A 15599-nucleotide genomic window follows, 5' to 3' on the forward strand; every position below is an offset into this window, starting at 1 on the left:
GGAGGTTCCCAGGGTGGCATGCTGTAAAACATCATTGCAATTTAGGATTTTAGAATACCAAACATGATTCTGCTATTAATGTGTGCACATTCTCTATCCTTTCTAAGCATTTCATGCTTATGTTTCATAAAAAGGAAACAGATGCCTTTACTTCACCTGCACAACATTTGCAATTCATGAAGGTTGCCAGAGGGAAATATATATTCTTGTCATTGGTCTTCCGACCAAGGGAAATGTTGAGATTAATTTTGCTTCGCTTGTGTATCACTTGAATAACATGAAGAGAAATTCCCATGACGTAAAATTGAAACATAAAGAAAACAATGCAAGATATTTGTGTATTTTACCATCACAAACATAAAGACACCCATATTACAACCAAGTATGTTATACACTGGAAGGTAATAAACAACTTCTTTGTTTGATACTCTCAAAAGTAATTTTGTATTTCACAGAAATAGAATTAAAAGGATTGAAGACTGTGGTCTTTAACTTGGCTTTCTGTGGCCTACAGTGTATTGACTTATATCTGACTTGCAGAATCAGATAGTGCTCAATAAAAAAAGTTCCCATTCACTTTAGCAGGAATCTTGGAAATCCTTAGCCTGAATTTCAGGGGGGAATATCCCCACGTGAAGATAAAGAACAAAAAAGACTGGATAATAAAAGGCTGCTTTGATCAGTCCTAAATTATCTTGCTACTCAATCTAAGCGGAACAAGCACAAAATCTGATTTCCAAAATCAGAATGATGTGGATAAACTGTTGTACCAAGAGTTGTAGCATAAATCTTCAAGTTGCAACCTTTGAGGGAAATGTTTCGAATTACTGAAGGAAAGTTCACAAACAATCTGCTCAGTTTAAATTTTAAAAACAAAAATATTACATGCTATATGTCTGGTTTATTGTTTGTTGAGTATTTGAATTAACATATTTTAGGTGGCAGGGAACTATGTTAATCCAAACACTCAACAAACCATAAACCAGACATATAACATGTAGTGCTGACTTCTGTTTATCAATGCTGGTAAATTTTCTCATTAATCACTAAACCAATAGGACACTACATTACTAAATCAGCAGAATGTTGGGTTTTTACAGTTTCAGACTAAAGTTGTTTGTGGAACTATGGGTAGAAAATGCCTCTGAATAATAGTAGCAGAATAACAGTAAAGTTATGGAGAATGGTAAATGTGCTAGGAAATTACAACGAAAGGGATTCAACATTGTGTTCAATGTCTGTGAATGTACATGAAGATGGATAAAGGAAACAAACCCACATGTGTGGTCCTGCTGATCTCCCCATGCTAGCTTTAAGTTCCTAACACTTTATGGTAAGCAAAGAGATGTGTAAGAGCTTCTTTTCAATTTGCATGAACGTAATCACTTTCACTTATTGCTGTTGGGAAGCTTATACTAAAGGCGATGCACACTTCCACAGATGTCCCTATAGACATCTTTACACAACATGTGAAGGTTAGGGAATACTGGGGCCTAAGTGTATTTACATTGTTGTTGTTGTTGTTTGCCAGTGGAATGGCTTTGACTTAAGTTGATCCTATGTTCTTAACAGAGACCTCCAAATAGCTATGTTACTAACAATCTGCTCAAGTTTTGGAGAATCATGGCTGGGTCTTCCTTGATTAAGGCTATCCACCTTCACTGGGATCTCCTTCTTTTCTTACTGCCTTCTGTCTTACCAAGGAGCATTGTCTTTGTGAAGGTGTTATGTTTTTCCTTGCTGTTTCCAATGTATAACAGTCTCAGTTTAGTCATTTTGGTTTCTAGGGAGTCTTCAGGCTTGATTTGCTATTTGACCCATTTATTTGGTTTTTTTGGCAGCGTCTGGTATTCACAGAACTCCAGCACTATATTTCAAATTAATTGATTCCCTTCCTACGAGCATTGGTTACAGTTCAGCTTTTACAATTTTAAATAAAAAATTGTTTATGTAGCTTCTAAAAACAAGGGCCCTTATTGGTGACCTGCATAACAATCAAATCGATGAAAGCTGAGATTGGAAAGTTATTTTGCAATTAAACTTGGACTAAAGAGATAGATCAAAATTGATTAATAAGGTATTACAACTCTATTTATGAGAGAACATGCAGGCACTTAGATGTATAAGTGATTTCTAATGTTTCATTATTTAAAGTTCCAAGCAATATTCCTAAGTGCTAGTATATTTTAAAAGCCTGTCTCCCCATTTGGAAATTATTTTGTATTACATGATCAATTTGAAAAATGGTTCCATATAATGGTGAAAATTTCCATTATAGAGGCAGAATAGATATGCCATAATGGTTATTTTAAAGCACATATATAGCTGGGGGGGGGGGGGGGTCTGTTCAAAGCAGGTATTATGGGATTTCCTGCCTTGATATTCTGGGATATAGGGCTGTGTGGAAGGGCCCTAAGACACCAAGATTTTTTTTTTGTTGAGCTGTGTTGGTTTGCTGTGTTGGTATTGGTTTGCTCACTGAATGTTTGTCCTAAAGATGTTGTCACATTTTGTGACACGTAGCAGCCTAAATCAGACTACAGTAACCTATGTTGCCTGGTGAGCAAGACTAAGTGTCTCACCATGTTGTACTGCTGGTGATAACAGCAAATAATTTTTAATGAAAACCTTAAATCAGCTGACACTAGATCATCAGGAAGTTTGATTGCTTGAAAAGATACAATATTCACATAAAGTAAAAAAGATGCAATGTAAGATTGTGCATTTTTAATTTTTAAGGATTCGTAATGTGCATATCCATTCCCATGTCACTGGACTATTGTATCCTGTTGTATTTTGTTTTTTTTCCAGTGGCCTGTGAGTACTAGCAATTAATATTTTGGACTGAACTGCATGTAATCATGGTAGAACAAAATCATGAAGCGTATGTCACCCTGTCCCCAATGGAAATAGAAAGAGACTAATAATGCAATCCATGTAATAGAACCAAAAATGACCAAATGCACCACAGACCCAACAAATGTTCAGGCATGAGAATCTGTACAATTACTATCCTAGTTTTAGCTTCAGGCAGATGAACTTGCATGATATATGTGCAACCAGGTTCTGTGCAATTTTCTATAGTAACATTTGACATGGATGCTTGTAGTGTCCCTTGAAGAGTAATATAATCTTGATGGAAGATTTGAAAACCACACATAGATACTGAAAGCAAATGTACATTTTCTAGTAACCTGTGTCAAAAACGTTTTCATCAAACATGCTGTGACAGAATACACCTTATAATGATTGACAGTTTAAGAACTTTGACACTTGTTTGGGTACTCACAGAATGCAATTTATAAACTTAGAACTCTGCTTAGGTGCTAGTTAATTAAAATAAGTCGAGATGTGTGTACCTTCACGTTTTAAATTGAATAGTATACTCTTGGATTATTTGACATGCAGAGTTCTTTTTACATGGAATCCATTCTCTAAATGTATATTTTTGCACAGTTAAATAACTTCAGGAAAAGCAGTATACGCTGATAATAGATGAAGTGTCTTATGCTTGCAATTTCCAGTCCACACATGACAAAATAAAAGTCCATATCACACTTTAAACAAGACCTTATGCTTGTCCTACATGGCAACTATATCCATTGCAGGAAAAGCAACAAACATAAAGCATTCTTTTGTAACATTTTCTAAAGTTTTATACAAAAAACAATAGTGAGAATGCAGAAAATTTATTATTTATTTATTATATTTATTAACTTTATTTATACCCCGCTAAAATCTCCCGAAGGACTTGGTACGGCTTACAAAAGGCCAAGGCCATCAATAAAACAACAGCATAAACAAATACAGCAATAAAACTCATAAAGCAAAACAAAAAAATAAAACAATAACAATAAACATTGAAAACAATAACCACGATGCATTTAAAACTAAGGCCGGGCCAAATGTAATGAATAGAATTTAAAATTGCTGGGCATGACAGGTGAAATGTATAGGTTTTTAGAGGTAGTGCTGTGTGCAGACAATCTTAAATCTCTAGTAAAGTGCATTTGGGACATGATGCTAGGAGCTTTCTATTCTGGAAAAGCACACCGGAACAGCCACGTCTTCAAGCTCTTCCTGAGGACTGCCAGCGTTGGGGCTTGTCTAATGTCCTTGGGGAGAGAGTTCCAGAGTCGGGGGGGGGGGCTACCACAGAGAAGGCCCTGTCCCTCGTCCCCACCAACTGCGCTTGCGACGCAGGTGAGATTGTGAGAGATTGTGTGGGTTCGTATACGGAGATGCGGCCATGCAGGTAGGCAGGTCCCAAACTGTTTAGGGTTTTGTAGGTAAGCACCTGCACCTTGAATTGGGACCGGAAAATGAACGGCAGCCAATGGAGCTCCTTAAACAGGAGGGTTGACCTCTCTCTGTAAGGAGCACCAGTTAACAACCTGGCCACTGCCCATTGGACCAGTTGGAATTTCCGGGCCGTTTTCAAGGGCAGCCCCATGTAGAGCGCATTGCAGTAGTCCAATCTGTAAAAGGTAAACTGAGGGCGGATTAGCTTGAAGAAGTGGTCAGTGAACAGAAATGGAGAGCTATGCTTCTTTTTTATATTCATCTTGCTTGGCCAAATAACCTATGGTTCACATTACTTGATCAGTAAGAGGGAACTTTAAAAATCCACTACCAGGAAAGAATAAAACACTTATAATACTGGTTGAACATTGAAGAGACATTCTATATCTTACATATATGTAATTACAATGTGATTATGCTACGCACAGCCAAATGCGCATTGATGTGCAGTGCATAACCATACAGTTGGTGTACAACATGCAACAATGCAAAACACACAGTCCTGGACAATGGTGTCACATACACAACTCCTCTTTCATGATATTTAACTATGGACCTCATCACACTAGATAATGAATCCACTTTAAATCCTATTGCTACATCCTGCAGGATTCTGGAGTTTGTTGTTTGGGAAGGAGTCTTTAACAGCCTCAGTAAACAAAAAACCCTAGAATTCTGCAGGAGGCAGAACTTGAATTTAAAGTGGATTCATTCTCTAGTGTGATGATACTCCCTATACATGATTGTTACACATCGGCCAAAATATCAATCTCCTTGTGTAAGATACCAATAGGAATTTAGACATGGCTTCTTCTGCACTTTCTCTATACTATCTCTAGTAATGCAAATCACTGACATCAAGAATAAAATTGCCACCTCTATTGATAGGTTAAAACCAGAAGATGAAACATAATCAGTTGAAAATATTAACACTTGAAATACTAGTACTAGACAATTGTTGGAAATAGGGTGATATGTATGAAGGAATCTATTGATTTGACGTGTCCCATTTTTCTGTCACGATAACAAGCTTTTCTTTTCTTATTTCCAGCTGAGCATCGCTGTATGCATTGGATTTTTTGTGGCCTGGAGCCCGTATGCTATCATTGCAATGTGGGCCGCCTTTGGATCAATTGACAAGATTCCTCCAGTGGCTTTTGCAGTGCCAGCTGTATTTGCAAAGTCTTCAACACTTTATAACCCAGCGATGTGTCTTTTTCTAAAGCCCAATTTCCGAAGCACCATTGTCAAAGATCTTACAGTACTCCAGCAACTATGTCTCAAAAGTTGCTTTTGTCCCAGAGGCATGCAGAACTGTACTTACAGATCAGCTCTTGAGGCTCCACTGAAATCATTTAAAGGAAGAAATGAATCAAGCAGTAACTCTGTGCAAATCGTGGGAGGATGCTCATATTTTCCTTGTGAGAAGTGCCACGATCCCTTTGAATGCTTCAAGAACTATCCAAAATGCTGCCAAGGGAGGCTAAATGTTATGGATCATACTCCTCAAGAAAGCATATCAGTGGAAAATAATATGCAATCCAAAACAAAACATGCTTCTGAAAAATGTATAAAGGTTGTGATCAGGGGAGAAAAAACCACTGATACTGATAATTTGGAAATAACATTAGAACACATACCTACAGATACTATATTGGCCAACCTTTAGCATATGCAGATTCTTTGAGCAATAGTTTTATTGCACAGACTTAATGAATGTAACCATTTTCTAGGCACTATCCATTTTATGCAGTTATTATCTTACTGTTCTAGTAGGATGAAACAAAGCAGCGGAAATGTGTTAAAATATGTTTTGCATTTGCCATGTACTTAACAGACCTATGAGCTTTCAGAACAAACTGTGTTTGCTGCATCTTATTTGCTTCAGACTCATTAGTTTCAGAAGTTATTTGCAGGCAGTCCCCTGGTTACAAACATCAGACTTACAAACAACTCATTGTTAAGAATGGGGGTGAGACAACAGGAAGAAATCTATCCTTTGGAAAGGAAACTTGTTCCTGAAAGCTTCAATGGAGACACTGAAGCTTTCTCATCAATCCTTGTTTCCATAACAAGCCAAATTTTTCACAATCCTAATATCACCGGGACACAAAGTAAGAGGAAATCTTCTAAATACAGCAAAACAAACACCACAGGGGTGTTAACCCTTCCCTATGCTATCCAAAACTAAACAATATATATTTTTGGCTGGAGTTAAACTTAAAAAATGCACCTGTTTGAATTACATAAAAATTCAACTGAAGAACAAATCTACAGAAACCATCTTGTTCATAACTTGGGGACTGCTTGTATACTCTTGTATAATTTTAGTTTAAAATTTGACCAAAAACATCCTTGGGTCAGTTTTCTCCACATGGAGTTTGGGACCCCGGGGGGGGGGAGTTGTGAGTGGGTTTCAGAGGGGTCGCCAAGGACCATCAGAAAACACATATTTCTGATGATCTTAGGAACCTTTGTCAGAGAAGGCTGAAGATTACTCCACCTATCTTTATCTTCCTTTTTGGAAATAAACAGTGAATCCTCCCACTAAAAGCCCTCCTCCTGCTGTAATTGGCTGTCCTCTCAGCTGACCTCTCAGCCAAGGGGAGAGCTGTTTCTGAGACTACAAGCGGGGAGGAGAGAGAGCAGTCATGCTTGGCGCATGGCAGCATGGTGCGCATGCATGGGTGAGGGAGTATGTATGAGGCTGGAGGGAGGCTCGTCCTAGTGAGTCCCTTCAAGGCAGGGGGAAAAGTACCCATGTAATGTGGGACCGAGAGTGGCCCAGCAGCATCAGAAGGAGGAGGAGCAGCAAAAGCAGCTTAGGTAATTTGTAATGCTATTTATTAGAAAAAAAGTCAGTCTTTCCTTTTGTTTTTTAAATTAATGCTCCAATTAGAAAATGCATAAGGATGTGGGTGAACTAAAAGTCCCAAAGTTGTGGGTCAATCCTTCCCAAATCACACCAGTGTTAATAGTTCGCTATGTAGAGTCTGTGTGCAGGGGCGGCTCAACCCATTACGCAAAGTAAGCATTTGCAGTATAGTTGATTTTGCCCAGGGGCACTCTTGAGGTGCTCTTGGGGGAAAATAGACCTTGACATATGTGAGTTGTAGTTACTGGGATGTATAGTTCACCTACAATCAAAGAGCATTCTGAACTCCACCAATGATGGAATTGAACCAAATATGGCACACAGAACTCCCACGACAAACAGAAAATATATATCAATGATTGGTTGGGGGGGGGCACCAAAATACTGTTTGCTTACCGTTGAAAATGATCTAGGGCCGCCTCTGTCTGTGTGCCAAGTCTGGTCCAGATCTGTCATTGTGTGAGTCCACAGTGCTCTCTGGATGTAGGTGAACTACAACTCCAAAACTCAAGGTCAATGCCCACTAAACCCTTCCAGTATTTTCTGTTGGTCATGGGACTTCTGTGTCAAATTTGGCTCAATTCCATCATTGGTGGAGTTCAGAATGCTCTTTGTTTATAGGTTAATTAGAAGTCCCAGCAACTACAACACCCAAATGACAAAATCAACCCCACCACTATTCAAATTTGGGCATATCAGGTATTTGTGCCAAATTTGGTCCAGTGAATGAAAATACTTCCTGCATATCAGATATTTACATTATGATTCAGTAGCAAAATTACAGCTATGAAGTAGCAATGAAAATAATTTTATGGTTGGGGGTCTCCACAACATGAGGAATGTATTAAGGGGTCGCAACATTAGGAAGGTTAAGAACTACTGCCTTGTGATCTTGTTCATTACTTTGAGAATGCCTGTACTCCTAATGTCTGTTGTCCAAATGCCTGATAACTGTGTCCCAAAACTCTCAACTCAGGAATGGAAAATGGAATGTTGGTGTACAGCAAAAGAGATTTAGAGATGGGGTTCAAGCTAACCTTAAAAACTGTGGCATAAACACAGAGAATGGGAAGCTGTGGCCCTTGAGCATTCTAACTGGAGGTCACTGCTGTGACCAGCAGTGCTGGGGAATTCAAAGAGGCACAAATGGGGGACAAAAGGAATAAACATGCCAAGAAGAAGGTACACCAAGCCAACCTTGACTGGGACCGCCTTCCACCTGGAACTTGATGTTATCACTGTGAAAGAACATGTGGATCAAGAATAGGTCTCTACAGTCACCTACAGACCCACCACCAAGGCACTTGAAAGGCAAACATACCTGGCCACAAGGGATGGCCTATGATATTGACTGCCTGTACTCAACTTTATGGAACTAAACTTCATACTTGTGGGATTTTTCTAAAAAACATGAACCTTTGGGTTCCTGGTGTATGCATTTTATACAGTCAGCAAAAGTATTTTGAACACTTGGAGAGTATTTGAGATAATAATATAATGCTGCCTGGACTGATATTTTCATCACAAAAAGACCTATCCTTCCTTTTGCCGAAAGATGTGGATAACATTTTTACCTTCATATTGGGTCATGTTCAAATTCTCTGCTTAGTTTTTTGCAGGATCAAGGAGCTGGATATGGTCTCTATTCTGGTACAAATTTGTGCTGCTCTTTTTTTTCAGACTGTTGTCTGTACAGGTAAGCCCCCCCCCCCCCCCAGCCTATCTTTTGAAGACCAAACTTGTAATGCGATGGACCTATCCTACAGCTATGATCTCCTAAGAAACACTGTGGGAATAGTATTGCCTCTTTAGTAAGGTCCAGATTACAGCATGTTTTTTTTAATAAAAAGGTTAGTGATGGTAAATGACTTACTTCAGAGCAAAACTCAGAAACTGGACCATTTAGAATAGAGTGCAAAATATGTCAGGTAGCCACATCCAGGAAAATTGCTGATATTTATTAAGAAGGAGCATTTTATATTCCATCCAAAACTGGGTTAAAACCTTTGATCTTCTGGAGGTTTTAGACCTCAGGTACCAGAATTGCTGATTGTTGAACAAGCTAACCAGGGACCTTATCATATAGATATTTGTTCTCTCTGTTTTCACATACTGGTGAAACAGAGTCCCACATAAGCCATTCCATGAAGTATAGCCACTTTCAGTGGCCACCCGGTGACTGCCCATGCTATTCGGTCTTGCCAGCAAAGGAGAGAAGACTCCCTTCTCAGGAGTTGGGTGTTACCAGACTCCTGCTTCCAGAAAGTGTGTGTGTCCGGGGGTGGGGGGAAGAAAAGCAGATGGGGAAAGATTGTGGGATGGCTGGCCATCCCCGAATATGGACCCTACTGGGAGATAAAATGGTAAAATGTTTTCCCCACTCTTCTGATACTTTCCCCCACTTCCCTTCTCTGCACTGCCAGCGTGGAGCCCATCACATGATGCAGGGGTCCTTCTGACAGGACTTCATGGGGCTCCATGTTGGCAGTGTTGTGGCACTGGAAAGAAACTGAGCCCAAGGGAGCTGAAGAGGAAGTGGGGACAGCAGGAAAACATTGTGGGAAGGGATGACCTGGACCCCAATGATAGGGAACACAACCACACAGTTTCCTTCACTGCCCCATGATTTTGTCCCACTTCCACTTTACAAAGGGCCATCTGATGAGGTCCCTAATCATGGACCCCAATTGTAGAAAACAAAGCCAGATAGTTCCTTATACTACCCCATGACCCCCCCCCCATGTCCCCTGCTTTGCAAAGGGCCATCTGATGATGTCCCTAGTACCTGACATTCAGAACACATGAATGAACAAAGGTAGAGAACCACTTATTTAGAAGCTTGTGTCTTGCTGCTAAATACTTTCCACTAGCATTGTTATTAATTTCCATCAGGTTGGCTTCAATTTATGGTAATCCTAAGCATGGGAGAGCTCCAGGGCATCCTGTAGTCAGTAGTCCTTTTTGTACTGCCTCCTACTTTACTAAATTTTCTTTTCTTTTCTTAAGGATTTACCTTAAGGAAACAATACCTGGCCTGTAACAGGAAAGTGCAAGAATTTATTCCAGAATTATTACAGGTGAATGCTAATAATGCATACATTGTATATTATATTTGTATATTAATACAATTATGAGCTCTGCGGTCCCTGTAAGGACAAAGACTTCATTTTCTGGCAATATATCACAATAAAGATACTTGCTCTGTCTCAGTGAAGCAGGTGGAGGCTCTGTTCATGGAGCAAGACTTTCTCTTCCTGCTGAAAAAAATGCTCTGCCACCACTCACCTCCATCCAAAATCTGCTCCTGAGAAGGCCACTGGAACAAACTGACATATGACATGGAACCCTGTAGAAAAAAAAGGAAGGATTGCTCAGAATGAGCATTTGTTCAGTGTATTCTGTTTGCACAACTCTAGATTCCTGGCTATATATTTTACAATAGTTAAGCTCTAAAGGATTGACCAAAAGACAAATATGTTCAAATGTTCAGCATGTAAAAGAGGACAAATATTTCTTCCACCGCAATGTTTGTCCCATAGCTTATGGTATAAATTTGACATTTTTATTTTTCCTTTAAAGAAGTTATGGAAGACTGAGTTTCATCAGAGCAGCTGGCATTACTGAAGAAAGAAAATCTGTTAAAATAAATAGAATTATCCACAAAAAAAACAACAACAAAAAACCATTCTCCCAATTCCCAAATGAACCTGTCATTAGTCCTGGGTGAAACCTTTTTCTTCTATGATGACACTAGAAGTTTGAGGGAGAGAGAGGTTAAACTGGGGAAATGGTACAGTAAAAAATGGATGAAATAGTCCCATCTGGCATCACAATTTTTTCAGATCACCATACATTTATTCTGAATAAAAATTAAAAAGTATCACATCTCGGGTATTGTAACTCGCATATAGTTCACTTTGCAAGGTCTAGCTTTCCTGCAGGTCTTTTCTCAGAGATAGGAAAGTTATCAGAAAGGTGTTCATTATGTTATTTTTTAAACTACAAAGCTTTGATTATGGGTTTGTTGGAAAATATGACATTCAGTTCCATTAAGTCTAATTTGGCATTTAAAATTAATTTTGCCCAACTGTATTAAAAGCCTTACTTACATGCATGCATGTATATATACAGGTACATATGGAAAATTTCACTCAATATTTTCAGATCTCCTGCTCCTTGTTTTGAGCTTGAAAGATAAAGAAACAGTTGCATGACTTTTTATAAACCTAACTTCTTCCTCGCCTCACTTTCATCAACAATGCATATTTATTGAACTGGAATCTTGCATGCACAATACATAAGTATTAGTTTTCAAAAGCAATGTCACCAAAAAGAACAAAAGTGGGTTGTGATCCACAAAGAAATGATTTAGTCTTAATAATGCCTCAGGACGCCTTACCCCACTCCCACAATTCTTATACTGCAGAAACTAATACAACTATTTCTTTGAAAACAGTTCAACAGTGATAGTGTCATTGCTCAATTCAGTATCTGTTGTTTCTCTGGGGAGCAATCATACTACTGCTGTTAAGTTCCTCTTTGCTGTCATTTCCTTGTATTTCTCTGGGTGTACTTTCTGGAAGATTAAAAAAAGAAATAAAATACCTAAGACAAGTTTGGAAAGAAATACCACAAGGCCTCTGGGAATACCAAGTATATTCTTGTGGGAAAGCTAAAAGTTCCCTTGGAGAAGACCATAACTCTGAGACAAGACTATCTTAAAATATTTTTCTACTTTGGATAAATAATTTATCCCAACACAAAGGGCCACATATATTGGGGTGATGCCAAGATTAATACTTTATCAACAGAATTTTCCCTTTTCTGGTTACAAGGATTACCACTATTTCATTCAACACCAAAGTATCATATGTTTTCAAGTCAAAAGTTAATAATAATAATAACAACAACAAGAACAACAATAACCAGAGCTGACAACTGACACAATAAAACATTGCATAGGCAGTTCCTTGACAAAATTAAAGGAAAAGTCGATAAGGAGAAGACCTGGTTATGGTTCACGAATGGAACACTGAAGAAGGAGACAGAAGGCCTGATTCTTGTAGCCCAGGAGCAAGCCATCAGAACAAATGCAATTAAGGCCAGGATTGAAAAATCAGTTGATGACCCAAAATGCAGACTGTGCAAGGAAGCTGATGAAACCATGGATCATATCCTCAGCTGCTGCAAGAAAATCACACAGACAGACTACAAACAGAAGCACAACTGTGTGGCCCAAATGATTCATTGAAACTTATGTCACAACTACCACCTGTCAGTAGTAAAGATCTGGTGGGATCATAAACCTGCAAAGGTAGTGGAAAATGAACATGCAAAGTACTGTGGAGCATCATGATTGTGGAAATGAAAAAAAAGTTTGGATTATTGATGTCGCCATACCAGGTGACAGTCACATGGAGGAAAAACAACAGGAAAAACTCAGCTGTTATCAGGACCTCGAAAACGAATTGCAAAAGCTCTGGCATAAATCAGTAGAGGTGGTCTTAGTAGTAATTGGTACACTGGGTGCCATGGCAAAAGATCTCAGATGGAATTTGGAAAAAATAAACATTGACAAAATCACGATCTGTCAACGGCAAAAGGCCACCTTACTTGGATCTGCGTGCATCATTTGAAAATACATCACACAGTCCTAGCTGCCTAGGAAGTATTCAACTTGTGATTTTGTGATATGGAGTCCAGAATATATATCTTGTTTGCTGTGACATACTGTGTTTTTGTGTCAGAATAATAATAATAATAATAATAATAATAATAATAATAATAATAATAGTTTTATTTCTTGCCCACCTCTCATCACGGCTCGAGGGGGGTTACAGCATTACTAAAACATAAACAAGCAAATAATAATTTTAAAACACTCCATAAAATACATATATTAAAACATACACAAAACAAAAATTAGGCATACATTATTAAAATTCATCATTAAGACTGTCTGGTTAGGATTGCTGGAAGAGAGAGGTCTTCACTTGAATCTTAATTTTCAACAGCTGATCAAGGTGTCAAAGCTCTATCAGCACGTTGGTCCACAGTCATGGAATGGCTGATGAAAAGGTCCTCTGGGTGGTGGTTGCCAGTCGGGTTTTGGCTGGTTGTGAATGTGAGATAGGTATCAAACACCTCTATCTCCTTCCTCTGCCATCACCATATCTCCCTCTGCCCAGTATGACTTGTATTGCCACCCCAGGTTTTGAATACATTGAATTAAAAACAAACAATGCAGGACCAAAGATAAAACCAAAAACAAGCAATGAAAATATAAAAGACAAATAATAAGACATTAATATAACAACACAACACACAGTTAATGGGTGTATTCCCAGTCAACCAGGGTGATTAGTCCAGCAGCACCCTACTCCCACCAGGAGACTCCCTTGGAGCCAACTATATGTTTCCGTGTGATCCTCTCACTACATGGTCCTTCATCTGCCTCTCTTACCAGCAGGTGGTGTAACAGTCCCTGAGTGACCAGTATCCACAAACAATACAGAACATACATTAAAATAGTTCTTCTTAGGCCTGGTGAACTCAGCTTTATGCTACTCCTTCCTTGGAGGTTGCTGAGCCATATCCAGACAGAATGGGCCTGGAGCTGCAGTCTAGTCATGAGAAGACTAGTCAGGCAGCAGAAGAGCTGGTTGGAACTGCTGGTATTATGTGGTATTATGCATACAGGGGTATTAACCAAAGCACTGAAATGGATTCAACTAGTGTGCTGGTCAAGTTAGATCAAATCAGTTGAGACTTCCAAAGTATAGCTATGGAAATTGTTCTTTGTTCTGAACCATGACTTAAATATATTTCTATTAGGAAATTTCCCAGGCTTTCAGATAAGTAACAAGTACTGCAAAATCCTGGGAAAAGACATTCACTAGCATACTTGATTTGACAACCTTAATGATTATAATAGTTTCTTATTTTACATCATTAAATAGTTTTGTTTTGTAGTCATTGATAAAGCAACTTAATTTGATTACAAAGTTCTCTCAGCATTTGTTTGTAATGCCGCAGATCACCTCTGCTGTTTTCAAATAACTTTACCCACTGGTTCTTTCATCCACAAAGGTTTGATGGTTGTTTTTCACGGTTGCTATGAAGGGAGACTCAGAAGAGTGAAAAATCGACTGTGTTTTCAAAACACAGAAATTCTGCAAGGAATCATAAGGCTCCTGACATTGTTACTGGACTCTATTTTTGAGAGTGTTGTGTAATGCTTTAAAATACTATATAATTTATTAATACCACATATTTTATTGCCCTGTCTAACATAATTGTTAATGGAACATTATTTCATTTTAGCTGCTTTTTTGTGGCCCCCGTGATTCACACGCATGGGTTATCTAGACCTATGTATGGTGCTATTTAAAACTTTCTAGGCCTGTTACGTAAGCTTTTGGGTGGTAATCCTTTCCACGCTCCTGGTGCCATAGCCTCGTGGTTCTTGCAATATCATTGGAATTGCTCAGAGTTATTATTTTCTTTTTCTACTGATATTAAGACTGTTCCTGGCTTCTTGCCAGATTGTTGTTGGCTTTGGGTTTTTTTCTTGCCCTTCTGGCTTGGTTCTTGATTCTGTTGGTTACCCCTTCAGTTTTGGCTATACTCACTACAACATTCTTGACTTAGTAGTTTCTACTGTCCTATAATGGCTGCTTCTATTTTGTTCAAGAAATGTACTTCCCATGGTGCTAAGATTTGTAAAAGAGATGAGGATTCTCATTACCTTCTGCATCTTGGAGTTGACCATAATATGGGTTCTGGCATTCATTTCAAGGCTTTTACTACTCAGGAACACAAAAACAGAGATTCCAGGTAAAAAGTGCTCCTGTCTGAGCAGGCTCTTCAACATGTAACTTTCAACTCAGGATCTATTCCAATTCACTCTGTGTTGGCTCCAATTGCCCTTGAGTCATCATTAAGAGCAGGAAAACGATCTGTTTGATTCTGTGTCTGTACAGATATATCTTAGGATAGGAGTGGACCTGCTTCAAGGTATATTTTGATGTATCAGGTACTCCTGGATGGACTCTTGATATTGAGTGAAGTAATTTGGTCTCCATACATGACATAAGAAGTAGAAGGCAAAGCATGACGGGAGATCCTTGAGGGTCTCTCATTCCCTAGTTCTGACCACTTTGGATTAAGCCTTACAACCATCCATGCTGAAACATAACCAGAAGGTCAACAAATTGCATTTGTCTCTATAGAATTGGTAGGTTCTTCCTTGAGACTAGAGGAATAGCCAAGGCCCTTTCCCCCAGAGTCATTGGCAGGAGAGATACTGGCTTCACATTCAACTTAACATTCAAAATTGCTAACTCAGATACCTTCCTCTTGTGCTCGTTTATTGAAACAGTTATTGGAGAAAAAAAAACCCTATCCGTAATAAAGCTTCTAG

General features: G+C 38.8%; 1 protein-coding gene across 3 annotated transcripts in view; it reads left to right on the forward strand.

The window, feature by feature from the left end:
• LOC132774791 (opsin-5-like) overlaps positions 1 to 6161 on the forward strand; it is a 44783-nt gene extending 38622 nt beyond the window's left edge. For all 3 annotated transcript variants that reach the window (XM_060775220.2, XM_060775219.2, XM_067467438.1), the window contains one exon: positions 5354 to 6161. In XM_060775220.2, the coding sequence (XP_060631203.2) occupies positions 5354 to 5971 (618 nt within the window). In that variant the 3' untranslated portion in view covers positions 5972 to 6161. The remainder of the gene's footprint in view (positions 1 to 5353) is intronic.
• The last annotated feature ends 9438 nt before the right edge of the window (positions 6162 to 15599 follow it).

Source organism: Anolis sagrei, chromosome 4 (assembly GCF_037176765.1).
Source record: "Anolis sagrei isolate rAnoSag1 chromosome 4, rAnoSag1.mat, whole genome shotgun sequence".
In the NCBI taxonomy this organism is placed as follows: domain Eukaryota; kingdom Metazoa; phylum Chordata; class Lepidosauria; order Squamata; family Dactyloidae; genus Anolis; species Anolis sagrei.